Source organism: Larimichthys crocea, chromosome I (genome assembly GCF_000972845.2).
Source record: "Larimichthys crocea isolate SSNF chromosome I, L_crocea_2.0, whole genome shotgun sequence".
NCBI classification, from domain to species: domain Eukaryota; kingdom Metazoa; phylum Chordata; class Actinopteri; family Sciaenidae; genus Larimichthys; species Larimichthys crocea.
Window position 1 is genome coordinate 20,139,637 of NC_040011.1, and position 16,728 is coordinate 20,156,364.

At 39.0% G+C, this 16,728-nt stretch overlaps 1 protein-coding gene across 1 annotated transcript; it reads right to left on the reverse strand.

Annotated features, from left to right (window-relative positions):
• Positions 1–4,024: 4,024 nt before the first annotated feature.
• Positions 4,025–8,085, reverse strand: lto1 (LTO1 maturation factor of ABCE1). The gene is made up of 5 exons (XM_010755465.3): positions 7,957–8,085; positions 7,683–7,788; positions 7,522–7,595; positions 6,944–7,061; positions 4,025–5,968 (listed from the first exon to the last, which is right to left on the reverse strand). Exons 1-5 carry the CDS (start codon positions 8,013–8,015, stop codon positions 5,897–5,899), a joined length of 429 nt encoding a protein of 142 aa, XP_010753767.2. The 5' UTR covers positions 8,016–8,085; the 3' UTR covers positions 4,025–5,896.
• Positions 8,086–16,728: the final 8,643 nt, after the last annotated feature.

A 16,728-nucleotide genomic window follows, 5' to 3' on the forward strand; every position in this document is an offset into this window, starting at 1 on the left:
GGAGGAGTGGATTCATTTAAGCTAACATATTCATTGTTGCGGGGTTCTGCTAACCTTGTGTTTTGCTCCAAAAATCCAGGCTTAGTCGGAAAATGATGGTTTTCTTTACAGCTAGCGTTAGCGCTAATTAACATAGTCCACTAAGAATGAAATACATGCTAATGTTAACTTGTTAATGGTAACATGCTAACGTTAATTGCTAGCGCGTCAGCGCATTAGCGTTAACACGCGAATGTTAACATGCTGATGCTAACATGCTAATGTTAATTGCTAGCGCATCAACGTTAACATGCTGATGATAACATGCTAATTGCTAATGTTAACAAGCTAATGTTAATTGCTAGCGCATCAGCGTTAACATGCTAATGTCAACATGTTAATGTTAACAGGCTAATATTAATTGCTAGCGTGTCAGCGCATTAGCGTTAACATGTTAATACTAACATGTTAATGTTAATTGCTAGCGCGTGAGCGCATCAGCGCTAACATGCTAATGGTAAAATGCTAACATTAACATGCTAATGCTAACATGCTAATGTTAATTGCTAGTGCATCAGTGCTAACATGCTAATGTCAACATGTTAATGTTTACAGGCTAATATTAATTGCTAGCGTGTCAGCGCATTAGCGTTAACATGTTAATACTAACATGTTAATGTTAATTGCTAGCGCGTGAGCGCATCAGCGCTAACATGCTAATGGTAACATGTTAACATTAACATGCTAATCTTAACATGCTAATGTTAATAGCTAGCGCATCAGCGCTAACATGTTAATACTAACATGATAATATTAACATGCTAATGTTAATTGCTAGCGTGTGAGCACATCAGCGCTAACATGCTAATGGTGACATGTTAATGTTAATTAACATTAGCCACTAAGAAATAAATACATGTTAATGTTAACATGCTAATGATATAATGCTAATGCTAACATGCAAATGCTAACATGCTAATGTTTATTACTAGCGCATCAGCGCTAAATTGCTAATGTTAAAATGCTAATGCTAACATGCTAATGTTAATTGCTAGCATGTAAAGGCTAGCTGCTCCTGTGTCTAAATAAACATGTTAAAAATGACTATTTGAGGTGTGCGGGAATTTTCTAGTACTGAATTTGCTGAGCAGTGTCAGTAATAATGTATAGCGGTGACGGGGCCAGAGTCAGGCACATTCAAAATTTCTTTAGAAATTTTCTAGTTATTATTCTTACACCTGTTTTTTTGGTTCGCATCTCCTCCTAGAGTTTTTGTCACACACACACAAAACGGGTATAAAAACGTGCGGCTCAGCCGGGAACGTTGTGCTATGTCTTTTCTAAGAGTTTCGGCAAACGGTTTTGCCAAAAAGCGCCAAAAACCATGCAAAAAAAATTAATGGGTGTGTATTGCGAGAATAGAGAGGAGAGAATAAAAATAAAACGTATTCGACTACCGTGGCCTCAAATGCCCCACTACAGACACGATTTATACATAGAAACGTAGGAAAGTTTGTCCTCTCACTCACATTCACCTGTTGTCAGATATATAGTTTTGGCGGGAGACGCAAATATGCAGCAGAAACACCCACCGAAAGCCTCATAGACTGCCATGTTAAAAAGGCGGGAAATTTTCTGGAGGAAAGCAGAAGTAACGTTTCTCTGAATTGCTCTTGAGGACACATTTCTTCACTTATCGACACAAAACAAATATGTAGACGTTTAGGAAGGGCTCAGCCTGCTTCAGGTTCAGTTGGTTCAATGATTGGAAATATGATTTTTGCGTGAGATCCTTCCGTTCGAGGGAAGGTCTTACGTGTTAATGTTAACATGCTAATATTAATTGCTAATGTTAACATGCTAATGTTAATTGCTAGTGTTAACATGCTAATGTTAACATTCTAATGTTAACATGCTAATGTTAATTGCTAGCGCATCAACGGTAACATGCTAATGTTAATATGCTAATGTTAAAATGCTAATGTTAACATGCTTATGTTAACATGCTAATGGTAACATGCTAATGGTAACATGCTAACGGTAACATGCTAATGTTAATTGCTAACGCAGCAACAGTAACATGCTAATGTAACCATGGTAATATTAATTGCTAGCGCATCAGCGCTAACATGTTAATGTTAACATGATAATGCTAACATGCTAATGTTAATTGTTAGCGCATCAGCATTAACATGCTAATGATAACATGCTAAGTTAACAGCTAGCGCATCATCGGTAACATGCTAATGTCAACATGCTAACGGTAATTGGTAGCGCGTCAGCGCATCGGCATTAACATGTTAATTGTTAACATGCTAACGCTAACATGCAAATGATAACATAGTAATGATAACATGCTAAAGGTAATTGCTAGTGCATCAACAATAACATGCTAATGATAACATGCTAATGTTAATTGCTAGCGCATCAGCATTAACATGCTAGCGTTAACATGTTAATGCTAACATGCTAATGCTGATTGCTAAGGCTAACAGGCTAATGTTAATTGCTAGCGCATCAGGGCTAACATGCTAATGATAACATGCTAATGTTAATTGCTAGAGCTTCAGCGCATCAGCATTAACATGCTAATGTTAACATGTTAATGCTAACATGCTAATGCTGATTCCTAAGGCTAACAGGCTAATGTTAATTGCTAGTGCATCAGGGATAACATGCTAATGATAACATGCTAACGTTAATTGCTAGCGCATTACTGTTAACATGTTAATTGCTAGCGTGCGAATGCATCATTGCTAACATGCTAATGGTAACATGTAAATGCTAACATGCTAATGGTAACATGTAAATGCTAACATGCTAATGTTAACATGCTAATGCTAACATGTTAATTGCTAGCACGTAAGCGCTAGCTGCTCCTGTGTCTAAATAAACATGTTAAAAATGACTATTTGAGGTGTGCTTTTTGAATACAGACCCCTGGCAACAGCCCACTCGTCACTCTCAAAATTTTCTAGTACTGAATTTTCTGAGCAGTGTCAGTAATAATGTATGGGGCGACGGGGCCAGAGTCAGGCACACTCAAAATTTCTTTAGAAATGTTCTAGTTCAGAATGATGATGCTGCTGCACATGTACTGACTACTACAATCTACTGTCCACCGTCCACCAATGGACCAATAGGACTCTATAGACCATATTATAAAGAGTGGTCTAGGCCTGCTCTGTATGGAAAGTGTCATGAGATAATTAATGTTATGATTTGGAGCTATATAAATAAAATAAAATTGAACTGAATCTGCTAGAAGGCTTCTGTATATATAATATGAATTCAAAATGACTGCTGTGACTGCTGTTATCCCTGAAAGAAGCTCTGCTCGACAGTGGTGTCTATGTGTGTGTTTGAGAAAGAAAGGTTGTGATTATGGTCTTGCATGCTGTAAAATATCCATCATAAAAATGGGCACAGCCAACACGGCACCAGTTGTGAGAAGAGGTATATGTAGGGGGGGAGACCATGAAGAAATATACAGACAAGAAGGAATTTAAAATTGATCCTGAAGTGAACAGGAAGCCAATGTAAGGACACCAAAATGTGGGTGATGTGGCCTTGTTTCTTGGACCTTGTTTGCAGCATTAGTTAGTTTTAAGTTGGGTACTGGTAGTCTGAAACATGCCTGGGTAGAGTGAGTTACAGTAGTCCAGCCTGGACTAAATATATTAGTACATGACTGATTCTTCTAGATCAACAGGTGGTGAGAGCCTGATCTGATCTGGGTGTCAATCAAGAGTGGACCAAAGATGTCAATGGTATCAAGCAATCCAGGAGGATTTTGTGGTCAACAATGCTGCAGCTGACATTAATTAGATAATCATCTGGTTCAAAAAATCTATCTTGATTTCCAAAAACCCAAGTTGACAAATTCAAGTGTTTTATGATTTGTTAATGTACAGTTAAATATAGAACAGTAAGAAAATCAGCAGGGTGCTCCTGTGTGGAACATTCTGCTATCTCTCTTTCAGTTACTTAAACAGTTAACAGATAACAAAACACCAATGAACAAAAATGGAGCCATCAAGTCCTGCATTCAGATTTTCATTTTATTAAACCAGATGAGCACGATATGACGGCAATAACAATACTGTGTTCTTTATGTAGAATGAAAATAGAATTCTGTTACTTTTTCTTGTTGTGGCTGGTGGAGGTGGCGTTCATTTCATCCGCATTGTATCTGTGTGAGGTGTATAACGTACTTCGAGATGAATGAAATGCTGTAATAAATCTCCTTTGTAAAGGTGACAGCGTTTAGTGTGTGTTGGTTCAACTGGAGGGTCATTTTTGGGAGTGTTCATTATATAATGTTCATGAAACATGCAGAGCTTACTCTTAGCACAACAAATATCAAATGAAGCCAGTCCTACTGATTTGATCCACTTTTAACTTGAATATTTAGTATGTCCACCTTTTGCAGCAGTTAAAGCAGCACATCTCTCTGGCATTGTGTCAATATATTTCCTGAGAACTTCAACACTAATGTTATCCCGTGCCTTCTGCAACTCAAGCCTTTCCTTTCAATCTACAACAGATCTATCCAGTTTATTTTCCAACTCGCCCCAAATTGTCTCTATGGGCTTGAGGTCCAGACTCTGAGGGAGCCAGTCCATCATTTCCAATGTTTCAGCAGATTCCTTCTGTCACAGGTGGTTCAGACAATAGTTAGAAGAACCCTTTGGAAAATAAATCCAGGCCTAATAAGATAACTCCCAGATGCTATTCTGTGTCTCACCAGAATGCTGTGGTATACTTTCCTACCCATGATGCATCAGTTTTCACTAAGTCACCTGTTCCTGAGGCTGAAGTGGCCCCACACCATAATACTACCCCCTCTGTGTTTAACTGTTGGCAAGAGACACTTTTTTTTATCTCTCCTCCTCCCCACCGTCCAACATACACTCTTCACTTGTTGCCAAACTTCAAACAACACTTTATGCCAATCTTCCTTTGTCCATTTCTTGTGTTCTTTTGCAGATTTCAGGTGTTTCACTCTGCTTCTTTCAGTAATGCTTTTTTTGCTTCTATTCTGCCAACAAGTCCTTCTTCACCCAGTTTCTGACACACAGTTCTTGAAGACACTGTAGCACCATTAGTCATTGTGGCGTTGATCTTGTCACACAGTTCTCGTGAGGTCTTTCTTTAGTCCTTAAGACTGAGAATTTTGAGATGATTCACTTGCCTGTCTGAAAGTGTCTTTTTTGTACCTCTCCTCTTTTGGATCTGGTGTGAATTGGTGGCATCATGGCAGTCTAAAGTGACTTTACAGTGCTTGGACTGCATCTCAAGACACAGGCCTAGATTTTTTTTTTTTTTTTTAGTAAAATGACCTAAATTTTCTTATGATGGCTCTATTCTATGGTTTATAGAGTATAATGATAACACTGTAGATATTTCATTTGTTTTATGGGTATTTTAATGACCAATTCAACAAAAACAACTGAAACCTCTTAAGTATGCCAAGTATTCTAATAATTTTGGCCACCACTGTAGCTGTCAGAAAAACTCAAGGAGGGGAGTACAAAGTAGCACCAAGTGAAATGACTTACTTTCCACCACTGCTGAGAAGATGCACGGGGTGCTTCAGATATTTAGTCAGTTTAGTCAAACCTCCCAACAATCCAAATACTAGACAACAATCATGTTCAGAGGTTTGTTATTAGGGTCTCCCCTCTTCATCATCTTACACACTGACTGCAGTCATGGTACATGAGGACTGAGGATCTTGAAACATGTGATTCATCTCAAACCATCTAATAAATCTACTGCAAACCGATCATTGGATGCCCCCTGGGAGATTGACATCAGGACTGCTGTCCAACAGCAGCTTAGCTTCTCTCTGTCCAGGCCGCAGACATCAGTTCAGCTCCTTTTCCTCCTTCTTCTCATCATCATCATCAAAGATTCAGAAAGAAGTCCCTGCAGCAGTTTTGATGTAATCCTTGAAGTCAGTCGGGACACTCAGCATAGAGCAGACCTGGACGTTAACACAGGTTAGCTCACATGCAGTAACTATGTAGTATGTCAAACATTACTCCTCAGTGTCTAGACTGACAAGATGCATTCAGATACAGTCATTGTAGTTCTGCTCAGGTTGTGGTTCAGTGTGTAGACCATTCATTTTTATTATTGATTCTGTTTACTGAAATGGCTTTCACACCTGGTTTTATTTTGGTTTCACTGAACTAGAAGAACTCGAACAGGTGTCTGCAGGTAACATTAAATGAAGATCTCATACTAAGTGACAGGCATGCCTGCTCTGTATCTGCTCCAACAACTTCACATTATTACTACTTACCTTGAGGTCATGGGGAATTGGCAGCATGTAGAACTATAATAAATGTTTTTATGTACTAGTTACTTTCTGCAGGTCAATCAATCAAATTTTATTTGTATAGCCCAAAGTCACAAAGTGCATTTGCCTCTGAGGGCTTTACAATCTGTACAGGGAGTGACATCCTCTGTCCTTAGACCCTCGGTTTGAGTGAGGAAAAACTTGCCCACAAAAAGGTCAGTATGAAAGGTAACTTGGTTTATCTGCAGGTTAATTAGCTTCATCATTGAAGTAAGCATTACTATCTGCTGCCTGATATTTACATAAAGAACAATAATGATTTTTTGAAAAACTCAACAATTGGTGTTTTTCTGCTGAATGTAACACCACATAAATTCAGTTTTCAACAAGAATCATTTTTGAAATGTAATGTTAAACTGTAACACGGCTTTAAAGGATCAAAGGTGTCTGCAGATTTCAGGAAGCCAGATACTAAATGGAAATGACCACTTGATTTATTGTCAAAGTAATACAGTAACAGAAAAGAAGGACTCCTGGACACTGAACAGGTGAGGATATGAAGTCCAACGTATGTGCTGTATTTTTAACCTCTGACAGAACTGACTGTGACCCTGGGACAATCTTAACTACGAACACACACATACACAGAGAAATTACCTGTCTGAACTTGGCACGAAGTTTATCCATGTCCTCCTGGAGCTTTGCAGACTGTGGATCGTCATGAGGGGAGTTTTGGATCAAACCCAAGAGAGACTCCAATGCTTTCATACGCTTCCTAACACACACACACACACACACACACAATTATAAAACAGGACACTCACTCTTTTAGTGCAACCAGACTGAAAAAGTACAACAAGGTCCAACAAGCTGTAGTCAGTCATTTATCTGCTTGTTCACAGGAAGCTGCTCATGACCACCAACATCTTTAGAAACTATGAAGTTATTATTTTTTGAGGGGGATGATGATTTTGTTCAAAAAAAAAGTTACAATGTCTGTTAAGTGGTTTTATAACTGAATAAAACAGCTGATGACTTTTTGCTTTGTGGTCAGTCAAATGTAGAAGTGATATTTGATATTCACTCTGAACTGATCTTAGAACACAGCACGTGAACTAACAAACAGCTGCTGTTCACTTCCTGTTTTTAACAGCTGATGTAATGACGATATCCAGGTCCCCGGTTAACCTGGTCGCTGGTTAAACCGGAACACCGGCTGCTTGAGGAGACTCTACCTGGATTTGATGTCGGTGTTCTGTCTCTGGAGGAGACATTTCCACGTGACGGCGAAGCCGTAATAGAAGGAGATCTGGAGGAGTCAGAGAGAGTCAGCATGAAGAATGAAGGTGTCAGCATGTTCTGCGTGGACCTCTGACAGAACATCAGGCGCACTCACCTCTGTGGACAGCTTGGCCCCGTGGCAGGCTCCATGTCTGCGGCCGTCCTGCAGTCCTCGGCGGGCCCCCTTCTCGTAGCCCTCCTGGAAGCCCTCCCCGCGGAACCTGCATACTCCACGATAATAACCGTGTGATATTTAGCTGAGAACACACAGCTCGTGTCTATCCTAACAGCTGCTGTCAGAGGGTCAGGAGTCTGATGACGTAATGAGTCAGCAGGAGCTTTAACGTTACCGGAGGGAACAACACACACTCATGTTCCAGAACACTCACCGTTCATCCGCCATCACGATGCTGTCAAACAGGTCTTCACCTCCGCACGTGCCGTCCATCTCCCCCACACTAACGACCAAAGCTCCGACACCGGGAGAGAGCTCCTGCTCGGCTTCTTCAGCACAGAGTGCTGCCCCCTACCAGCCTGGAGGTGAACTGCCCCTGTTTCTGCTTCATAGACAGTTCATGGGAGGCTCAGTGAAGGGCAATACGTGATTTAGGAGAATAGGAAAAACATATCAACATCAATTCAGTCCAATTTTATTTATATAGCACCAAGTTCATGAGCAGTTCTAGACCGTAGTTCCTTTAAACAGGCAGAAACCCATTGGTGAGCAGAGAGATGCACAGCAGCAGAAAAACAATAACTGCAACTATAAACTTTGATGAAGATATAACTAGGCAGCAATAATGATAATATTAGCAGAGGGAGGGAGAGAGCGAGAGTCCAGTGCATCATTGGAAATCTCCCAGCAATCTAGCCCTATAGCAGCATAACTATAAGACAAGTTTTAATTATGTGATATTACGTAGGTGGAAGAATGCAGTCCTCGAAATTTGTTTTATGTGGACGTTAAAGGACAAATCCTGATCAAACACAACTCCAAGATTCTTTACAGTGGAGCTGGAGGCCAGGGTGATCCCATCTCTCTTTTTAAATGCGATCGGATCCACCCAAATAAGAGGGGTAGCCAAATGCTGTCTGCTAACCTGCAGCACACGGTGCACACCTTACCATGTGACTGACTGTCTACAACTCACACCCTCACACCAGATCCCCCCTCTCCCCCAACGACTGAACCACAGCGTGCTATTTTTTATGAGGGCTCTCCCTTCAGGTCCCTCCTGCCACTCACACCCACATCAGCTCACAGCCAGCCCTCTGTTTGCTCTAGTGGTCCTAAAAGCCTATCCACCAGATATATTTTTTGCCAGCTAAATGCCTCAAAGAGCACAGGTGGCCCTGGCTATATTTCTACTATTCAGGTTATACCCTGTAATTCTTTCTCTCATTTTCGAGCCCGCCGTTCTTCTCAGCGTAGGGTCATTCTATCTAATCTCACCTACATACACTGTCATACACCACTCAACAACTTCTCTGCATCTTTCTCTCACTCCTCAACTATGCCTGCTATCTCTCCACTATCTACAGACACGTCAGGTTCAGGACATGCGGTTACGCCAACTGTAGTTTGTCCCGTGCCTGCTACAGCGAGCTCAAGTAGCTTTAGGGTGCGTAAGGGACTTGGCATGGTGCACATCAATGCCCCCCTCTGCCAGTCCAGACGCCCTACATAGTCTATCAAAACAGCTATCAACTTTGGTAGGCTTACATTCTGAAACTGTTATTTTAGGGGATTTTAACCTTGACTGGATGTCCCCAGCAGCTGATGACTTAAAAGACCTTTGCAATGATTTAAGTCTTACTCAAGTAGTTACAGAACCAACACGTCCTAACATGAAATTCCCCAGCTGTTCATCTTTACTTGATCTCATTCTTACTAACAGACCACATCTGTATTTAGATGTCTATGTGTTCCCTTTGGATTTGAGTGATCATTGCCCAGTGGGTTGTATTAGAAATGGAAAAAATAAAAAATCAGAGCCACTGTACATCTGTAAGAGGTCTTTTAGAAAATCTGATGAACAGGCATTTTTGCATGACCTGTATGCAAGTAATCTCAATTCATTAGTCCATATTCCAGATGCTGAGCTAGCATCTGATCGTTTCAAGTCAATTTTCAATACACTTGCAGATAAACATGCCCCTTTTAAAACACTTAGGGTAAAAAATAGACGTAACCCCTGGTTTACTCATGATCTTGGTGAGATTATTTCTCAAAGAAATAAAGCCTGGGCAGCTGCAAGATCCTCTGGCAGTTAAGAAACTCTTGTACCTACTTGATTAAGAAGGCCAAGTCTAACTACTACCTACACAACCTGTCTGACTGCGATAGCAATCCAGCTAAGTTCTGGAAAGTAATTAAATCCCTTAAAGGTGTTTCTCCACCAACATTCCCTCAACAGCTTCTGGTGGATTCTAAAGTTATCCAAGAACAAACTGAGATATGTAACGCCTTTAATGATCACTTTATTAAGTGTGGCATACTGTTTGATCAGGCTGGTGGTACGGTGTCACAAGGCTTAGACCAGTGTGACCTAACCCAGGAAGAGAACATTACTTTTTACTTTCATTTAGACCATTAAGCCAATACGAAGTTCTTTATGCATTGTGTAGCTCCAAGTGCATGAAGAGCTCAATGGGTGCAGACCAGTTAGACTCTCATCTCTTAAAAATAGCAGCTTCTGTCATCGCTGAACCTCTAACTCACATTTTTAATGTCTCACTTTTTTCTGGTTCTGTTCCTAAAGCATGGAAATCAGCACTAGTTACCCCTTTACACAAAGGAAGAAATGTAAATGAGCTTAACAACTACAGACCAATCTCCAAGCTACCTTGCTTAGGCAAGATGTTAGAGTCTTTTGTAAATGAGCAAATTGGTTCTTTTCTCTCTGCAAACAATATTTTGAGCCCATATCAGTCTGGTTTTAGAGCTGGCCACAGCACCATTACTGCTGCAACTGCTGTTGTAAATTACATAGCTACTACCATAGACTCTAAGAAACATTGTGCAGCTCTATTTATTGATTTGTCAAAATCGACACTGTCAATCATGTTCTCCTTCTAGAAAAACGTTCTCTTTCAGAATTATCTGTATGACAGAACACATGCTGTAAAGTTAAATGGTTTGATTTCTGAGGCATTAAGTCTAAGAAACGGGGTTCCACAAGGCTCAATTTTAGGCCCGTTATTGTTTACTCTTTACATTAATGATATATGTGGTTCCCTTGAACATTGCAAATTCCATTTTTATGCTGATGACACAATCCTATATGCCCGTGCTGAAACCATTGAGAAAGCTGTTTTATACCTTCAGTCTGCTTTTAACTGTGTTCAGAATTGTTTTAATAATCTTAAATTGGTTCTTAATGATTCAAAAACTAAGTTCATCTTAATGTTTTTAGAATTTTCTCCCTAAATGGAACCCAGATTGAGCAAGTTGCAAATTATAAATATCTGTGAATTTGGTTGGACATTACGCTTTCTTGTAAAACACATGTGATTGAGCTCACAAAGAAGGCAAAAATTAAGCTGGGTGCCTTATATAGAATCAGGTCTTGCCTTTCTTTTAAGAGCAGAAAGACCATTGTTGAAACAACCATTTTATCAATTTTAGATTATGGAGATATTATTTACATGCATGCATCTCCATCCACTCTAAAAGTTCTTGACACAGTTTACCATAGTGCTATACGTTTTATTACTGGTGACCTTTTTAGAACACATCACTGTAAACTATATGAGAGTGTAGGGTGGTCCTCTCTCCATGAGAGGAGGGAAAGACATTGCCTCCTTTTCATTTACAGAGCACTACAAGGCAAATTACCATCATACCTCACTTCTCTTTTACATTTTAGACACTGCACATATAGCACACGGTCACAAGGTTTTATAACACTAGAAACACCCCAAATAAGATCAGAGGCTGGCAAATTAGCTTTTCAGTTTTATGCACCCACTAAATGGAACCACCTGCAAGAGACCCTGAAATTAGACAAACTTGTGTCTGTAAACCGTTGTAAAGTTTTAATACATGGTATGGGAAATATACAGTGTTCTTGCTTTAACTGATTTAGTTTTAACTGATCTTGCTTTAAACTGTGTTTTAACTGTGTTTTAACTTGATCTTGTTTTAACTTGTTTTAACTGGTTTAACTGGTTTTAACTTGATCTTGTTTTTAACTGTTAACTGTTAACCATTTGGGCTATTTATTGTATATTGTTTATGTTTGTTGTGATCAGGGCATTGCTGTAAAAGAGCTGATTGCTCAGTCAAGGTTTCCCTGAATAAAGAATGGAATAAATAAAATAAATAAAAATCTAAAGTAACTAAGTCTCTAGAAAGAGAGTTTCTGAGGTGTTTGGGTCCAATTACAAGAACTTCAGTTTTGTCTGAATTTAACATCAGAAAATTGTAGGTCATCCAACTTTTTATATCCTTGCCTATGTTGTGATGCATTCTAAATCCTGACTGAAAATCCTCAAATAAACTGTTCTTATGGAGAAAGTCACAGCTGATTATCTACAGCTTTCTCAAGTATCTTAGAGAAAAGGGAAGGTTTGATATCGGTCTGTAATTGGCTAAAACCTCTGGATCTAGAGTGGGCTTTTTAAGAAGATAGGGTGACCACACAAAACATAATTTCTTTGATTTGCTCATACCAACAAATTCATATTAAATTCTGCAATAATCAAACAAACCAAAACTGAACATTCAAAAATGAATTATGAAATGTACAACACATTATTACACATTATCTACCTTAATTAACTGAGATTTTTCCACACATGCAATCATCCAATGAAAATAATATCCACCTACTCATAGATCCCATAAAAACCCTATACTAACTGTACTGTGGTATCAGCACCGCAGCAGGAGATGCTGATAGTACAGACATGAGGTACAGAGACAGGCAGAAATACTGTACATGTATGTTCAAAATGCTACTATTTGCTATCTGCCCTGGCAAACCAATCTCTTTCATGTTTTTTGGTCAAATAGTCAGGTTTATGGATGCAGTGAAAGAGGACATGAAGGTAGTTGGTGTGAGGGAAGAGGATGCAGAAGACAGGGTTAGATGGAGGCAACTGATTCGCTGTGGCGACCCCTAAAGGGAAAAGCCGAAAAGAGAAGAAGAAGTCAGTATATGTAACATATAACAGTATTATATTCTCATTTTACATAAAAACTCTAAATAAACTCTAAAAATGACTACAAGCTCTATAAAATGAAATTAAATGAATCATTTTTTGTTTGCTTATTTGCTTGGTTTTGCAGATTTTATGCACATTTGCACTGTTGATTGCTGAGTAATATATATGTTGTTGTTATTGTGAAATGTCAGGTCTCTATTTGATCATGTGACCAAACAATATGACATATACTTTGATCATGGTCTGTAAGATGTGGTGAAAAATCCCCAAGGTGACATCTGCAGATTGTTTGCTTTGTACAAACCCCAAAATATTCTGGTTTTGATCTTCAAACAAAGAAGAAGCTGGAACAAAGGAAATAATAAGTGTCTTTTTAAGTCAAATAAAGGGATACAATAACCATTGTCAAAGTAACTGTGGATCATTTTTCTGTCGATTAACTAAGTTTTGACAACAGTCTGTGCTGTGATTTGCCACAACTCATGATTCAGTCTGGATATGGCAGGACTATCTTGATCTGGCACTGCAAAATAGTGTGGGTATACAGCGTGCAGTATAAAAGGTAGCTGAAGTCTGTTATTTGAACAGCAGAGGGCGCTGTAAGACAAGTGGAGAGATGAAGGACGTTTCTTCGGCTGCATCTGGGACGAGCTGCCTTCTGTCCAGCAGACTTCTGTCCTCTGAAAAGAAAGCTGAAGGCTAACAGAAGCAGCTTTGGATGTTTATCACTGGTGCTGAAAACAAATAGCTCTGAATCCAGGAGTGATTTATATTGATGGTACCAGGAAAGAGGAGATGTTATGTCACTGAACCACGTGTTTTGTTTTCCCTCCAACAGCTGTGAAAACACAGCTGGAGGTTTTGGATATGAAATCATCAGCAACATGAACACAGATTAATGATTTAGTTCTACAAACATTTCTCTGAGGTGTGTGTGGGCAGAAACACACAAAATAGTACGAGAAGGTCATTCCTTGTCGGAACAGGTGGACATGTTAAGGACTATCATTGACCCAGTAAAGTGACAAAATTTGTGAATTCTGATTTTTTATCACAGCTGTATTTATCTTTTGGGTGACCCTGGAGAAAATAAATAAATTTAACAAAATAACCAAAACCTGTGAGGGCCATAATATACTGTAGCTCTTGCAGTTTGTCTTGTAGAGGGATCAAAATGTAATTATGTCTCTAATATATCTGTTGATTTTATGCAGTGTGTACATTCCCGTATTCATTTATGTGTAGTCACATTTACATAACCCCACTTGCAGATAGGGATGGGAGACGCTCACCAAGGCCATGGCTCAACTTTATACTGGGGTCCTAATGTGGATAAATCAAGCTCTGCTGACAGGACAGTAGGCCTTTTTAACCCAAAATCACAAGTCACACTTTATCTCAGGGACCTTTTCAAAAAGAAAACATTTTTAAAAAGAGCAGGTGTCAATAAACCACTGGCTGGATTCCATTTAGCTGTGAAACACCAGCACCCAAACTAATCCAGAATATGTTGGGTCGAGGGTTATTTTGGACTATGCACCATATGAACAAACAAACAAAAACATGAGACACATTTAGTATATATTTTATTTTAGTGATGTAAATTGTTATTTAAACCTTTACACGTTGTCTTTGAAATGACCAAAGACAGCTTGTAAAGGTTTAAATAACAACAAGGTCCAGTGTCAGATATTTACAAATCATGTCAGAAAAGGAGAAAGTGATGTTATGTTGTTTTTATTTTATTTGCCTTTTTTTAATTAGTGTATAATCGCCTGGAAATTAGAATTGTCATGTGTTCATTACCTTTTGAACTCCTTCATACAAAGAGAGCACATGTGATATTTGCTCATATGCATAGTGGTTTCTCCATGCTTGAAACAGAATGACGATGCCAGGGGATTGCACTCACCAACTGCACCATGAGATGCCACTAAATTCTACACACTGATCCTTTAAATCTGAGTGAAATGAATGAATGCATATTCAAACCATACACAATGCATAAAAAATATGTATAAAAGCATTTCATGTTAATGAGAAACAATTTGATGTCAAATTAAGTTTAATTTCAAAAGTCACAGTTTGATTGCCATCACACATGTTGTGATTATTTCATGTTTAGTGAATCATTTCCTGCTATGCTAGATGCAAATGTTGCATTTATTGAACAGAATTAGCATGGATTTGGGATAGAGAACTGTTTTTTACAGTTTTCATACTAACATAGTGTTGTGTACTCACAGTCTCTACTTTAAAAACAAGGCTGGCAGTCTACTCACAGTCTAGAATCTATTTTGTGTTTACTCAGTCTGTGTATGTGTGTGTGTGTGTGTGTGTGTGTATGTGTGTGTGTGTGTGTGTGTAATAAGTTGTGTTGTGTTGCTACTGAGTGGGTGTGGACTCAAAAACACTGGCAGGACTCCAGAACAACACAGCTGTGCAAATGGCAGCTGTACTGTTTATATGTTTATGACAAAAAAGGGAAATGCTTCACAAGTCCAGTGTAATGACTGTCAACAAAAAAAATCTGTCACTCAAAGAAATGAGAAAAGATTATTCTCACTCCAGTGAGGTTCACGCCTTCAGGTTCTCTCATAAGTATCCTCTGTCCAGGAATACATAGACAAGCTACCATATAGTGTGCACAATGACCTAGTGACTTTTTGCACCATCTGCTGTGAATGTACAGTATAGATTATCATAGCTCTATTTCAGCAAAGTTTCCAAATAATATAATATACTATTCTCAAAAAGCTTTCACTTTTAGCAAAACAGATCTAAGAGACACACTGGCCACACTCACAGATAACAGATTATACCTGTAATGATCCAGCTGCCTCATTTCAATACAGTAATGACTCAATACAGCACAAGATGATGGCATCAAGTATTATTATTAGCACTAACTACCTAGACTGAAAGGAGTCGTATTAAACCCATTTTCCACCAGTTCACACAGTGCCCAGGTGTCTTAATGACATGTCTGTGAAATCCTTTGGTCAAAATTCTTCATGGATCAAACACAGCAGCCTTCTCTGTACCCTGTCTGTAACTACTGCTGTTATGTTAGTGTGCATCATGGAGCAAATAAACCTGCTACGAGACATTAAATAGCTGTTAGTACACGCTAGTTAGCCATTAGCATCCAATGGCTAACTAACGCTAGCTCGTGGTAATTGTGGTAATCTTTTATAACCACCAGAGTGTTTCTGGTTCTGGAATATGTTCATTAGTGATGTTGCTACCGGCTCAAAATCTGAACAGCGTGTTCAAAGACAAGCCACAAGGGACACGCAAAATGGATTGCTGTTGTGATTTTTTCACAATATCAGGCATGTGTCCAGAAATTTGAAAACTAAAGCCAAACATGAACAATGACACGAGAGACATTTTTGAAACTGTTACTAAGGACCCCTGTCTTACACTCCTCTAGCTGGAGAAAATGTTTTGCCATCCAGCATTTGACATCCTCAAGGCAACATAGAAGACAGTGTCATCAGCATAGAAGTGAAAAGGGTTGTTTTATTTTTAAAAGCATATGGAAAATAAAATTGGTCCTCAGACTGACTAGATAGGAGTTTATTGTGGATAAAATATGAGGCCCAACTGAAAGATAAGGCTGAATCATGTCCACCATGCATGAAGTAGTCAGCTATGACATGATATTTCACCCATGAAGTCCACTATGTGTTGCACTCCAGTATACATACATTTCTTTAAAAAAAAAATTCAACTCCATCTCTCTAAGCTTGTTCACCTGCCATGTATGTATCAGGCCAGTCTTCTAGGCTTCCAGACTGTTTTAGGTTGATTCATTCAAACATGCATGTTGCAGTGTTAGCATAGCATAGGCTACATTATGTGACATAACAAGAGGGAGGACATTGTGCTGTTGTAAGATTTAATGATCCCACACCAGGGAAATTCACTTCTCACAGTAGTGCTCATATATAGGTTAATAATAAAAAGTCTTGAAGTCATGCTGCTGT

Excerpts from the sequence above, each read along its gene's own strand:
- lto1 (XM_010755465.3), bottom strand. The coding sequence starts at position 8,015 with ATGGACGGCACGTGCGGAGGTGAAGACCTGTTTGACAGCATCGTGATG. Across the intron at positions 7,062-7,521 it reads AACACCGACATCAAATCCAG|GAAGCGTATGAAAGCATTGG; the intron begins GTAGAGTCTCCT and ends TGTGTGTGTTAG. Across the intron at positions 5,969-6,943 it reads TTCGTGCCAAGTTCAGACAG|GTCTGCTCTATGCTGAGTGT; the intron begins GTAATTTCTCTG and ends GTTAACGTCCAG.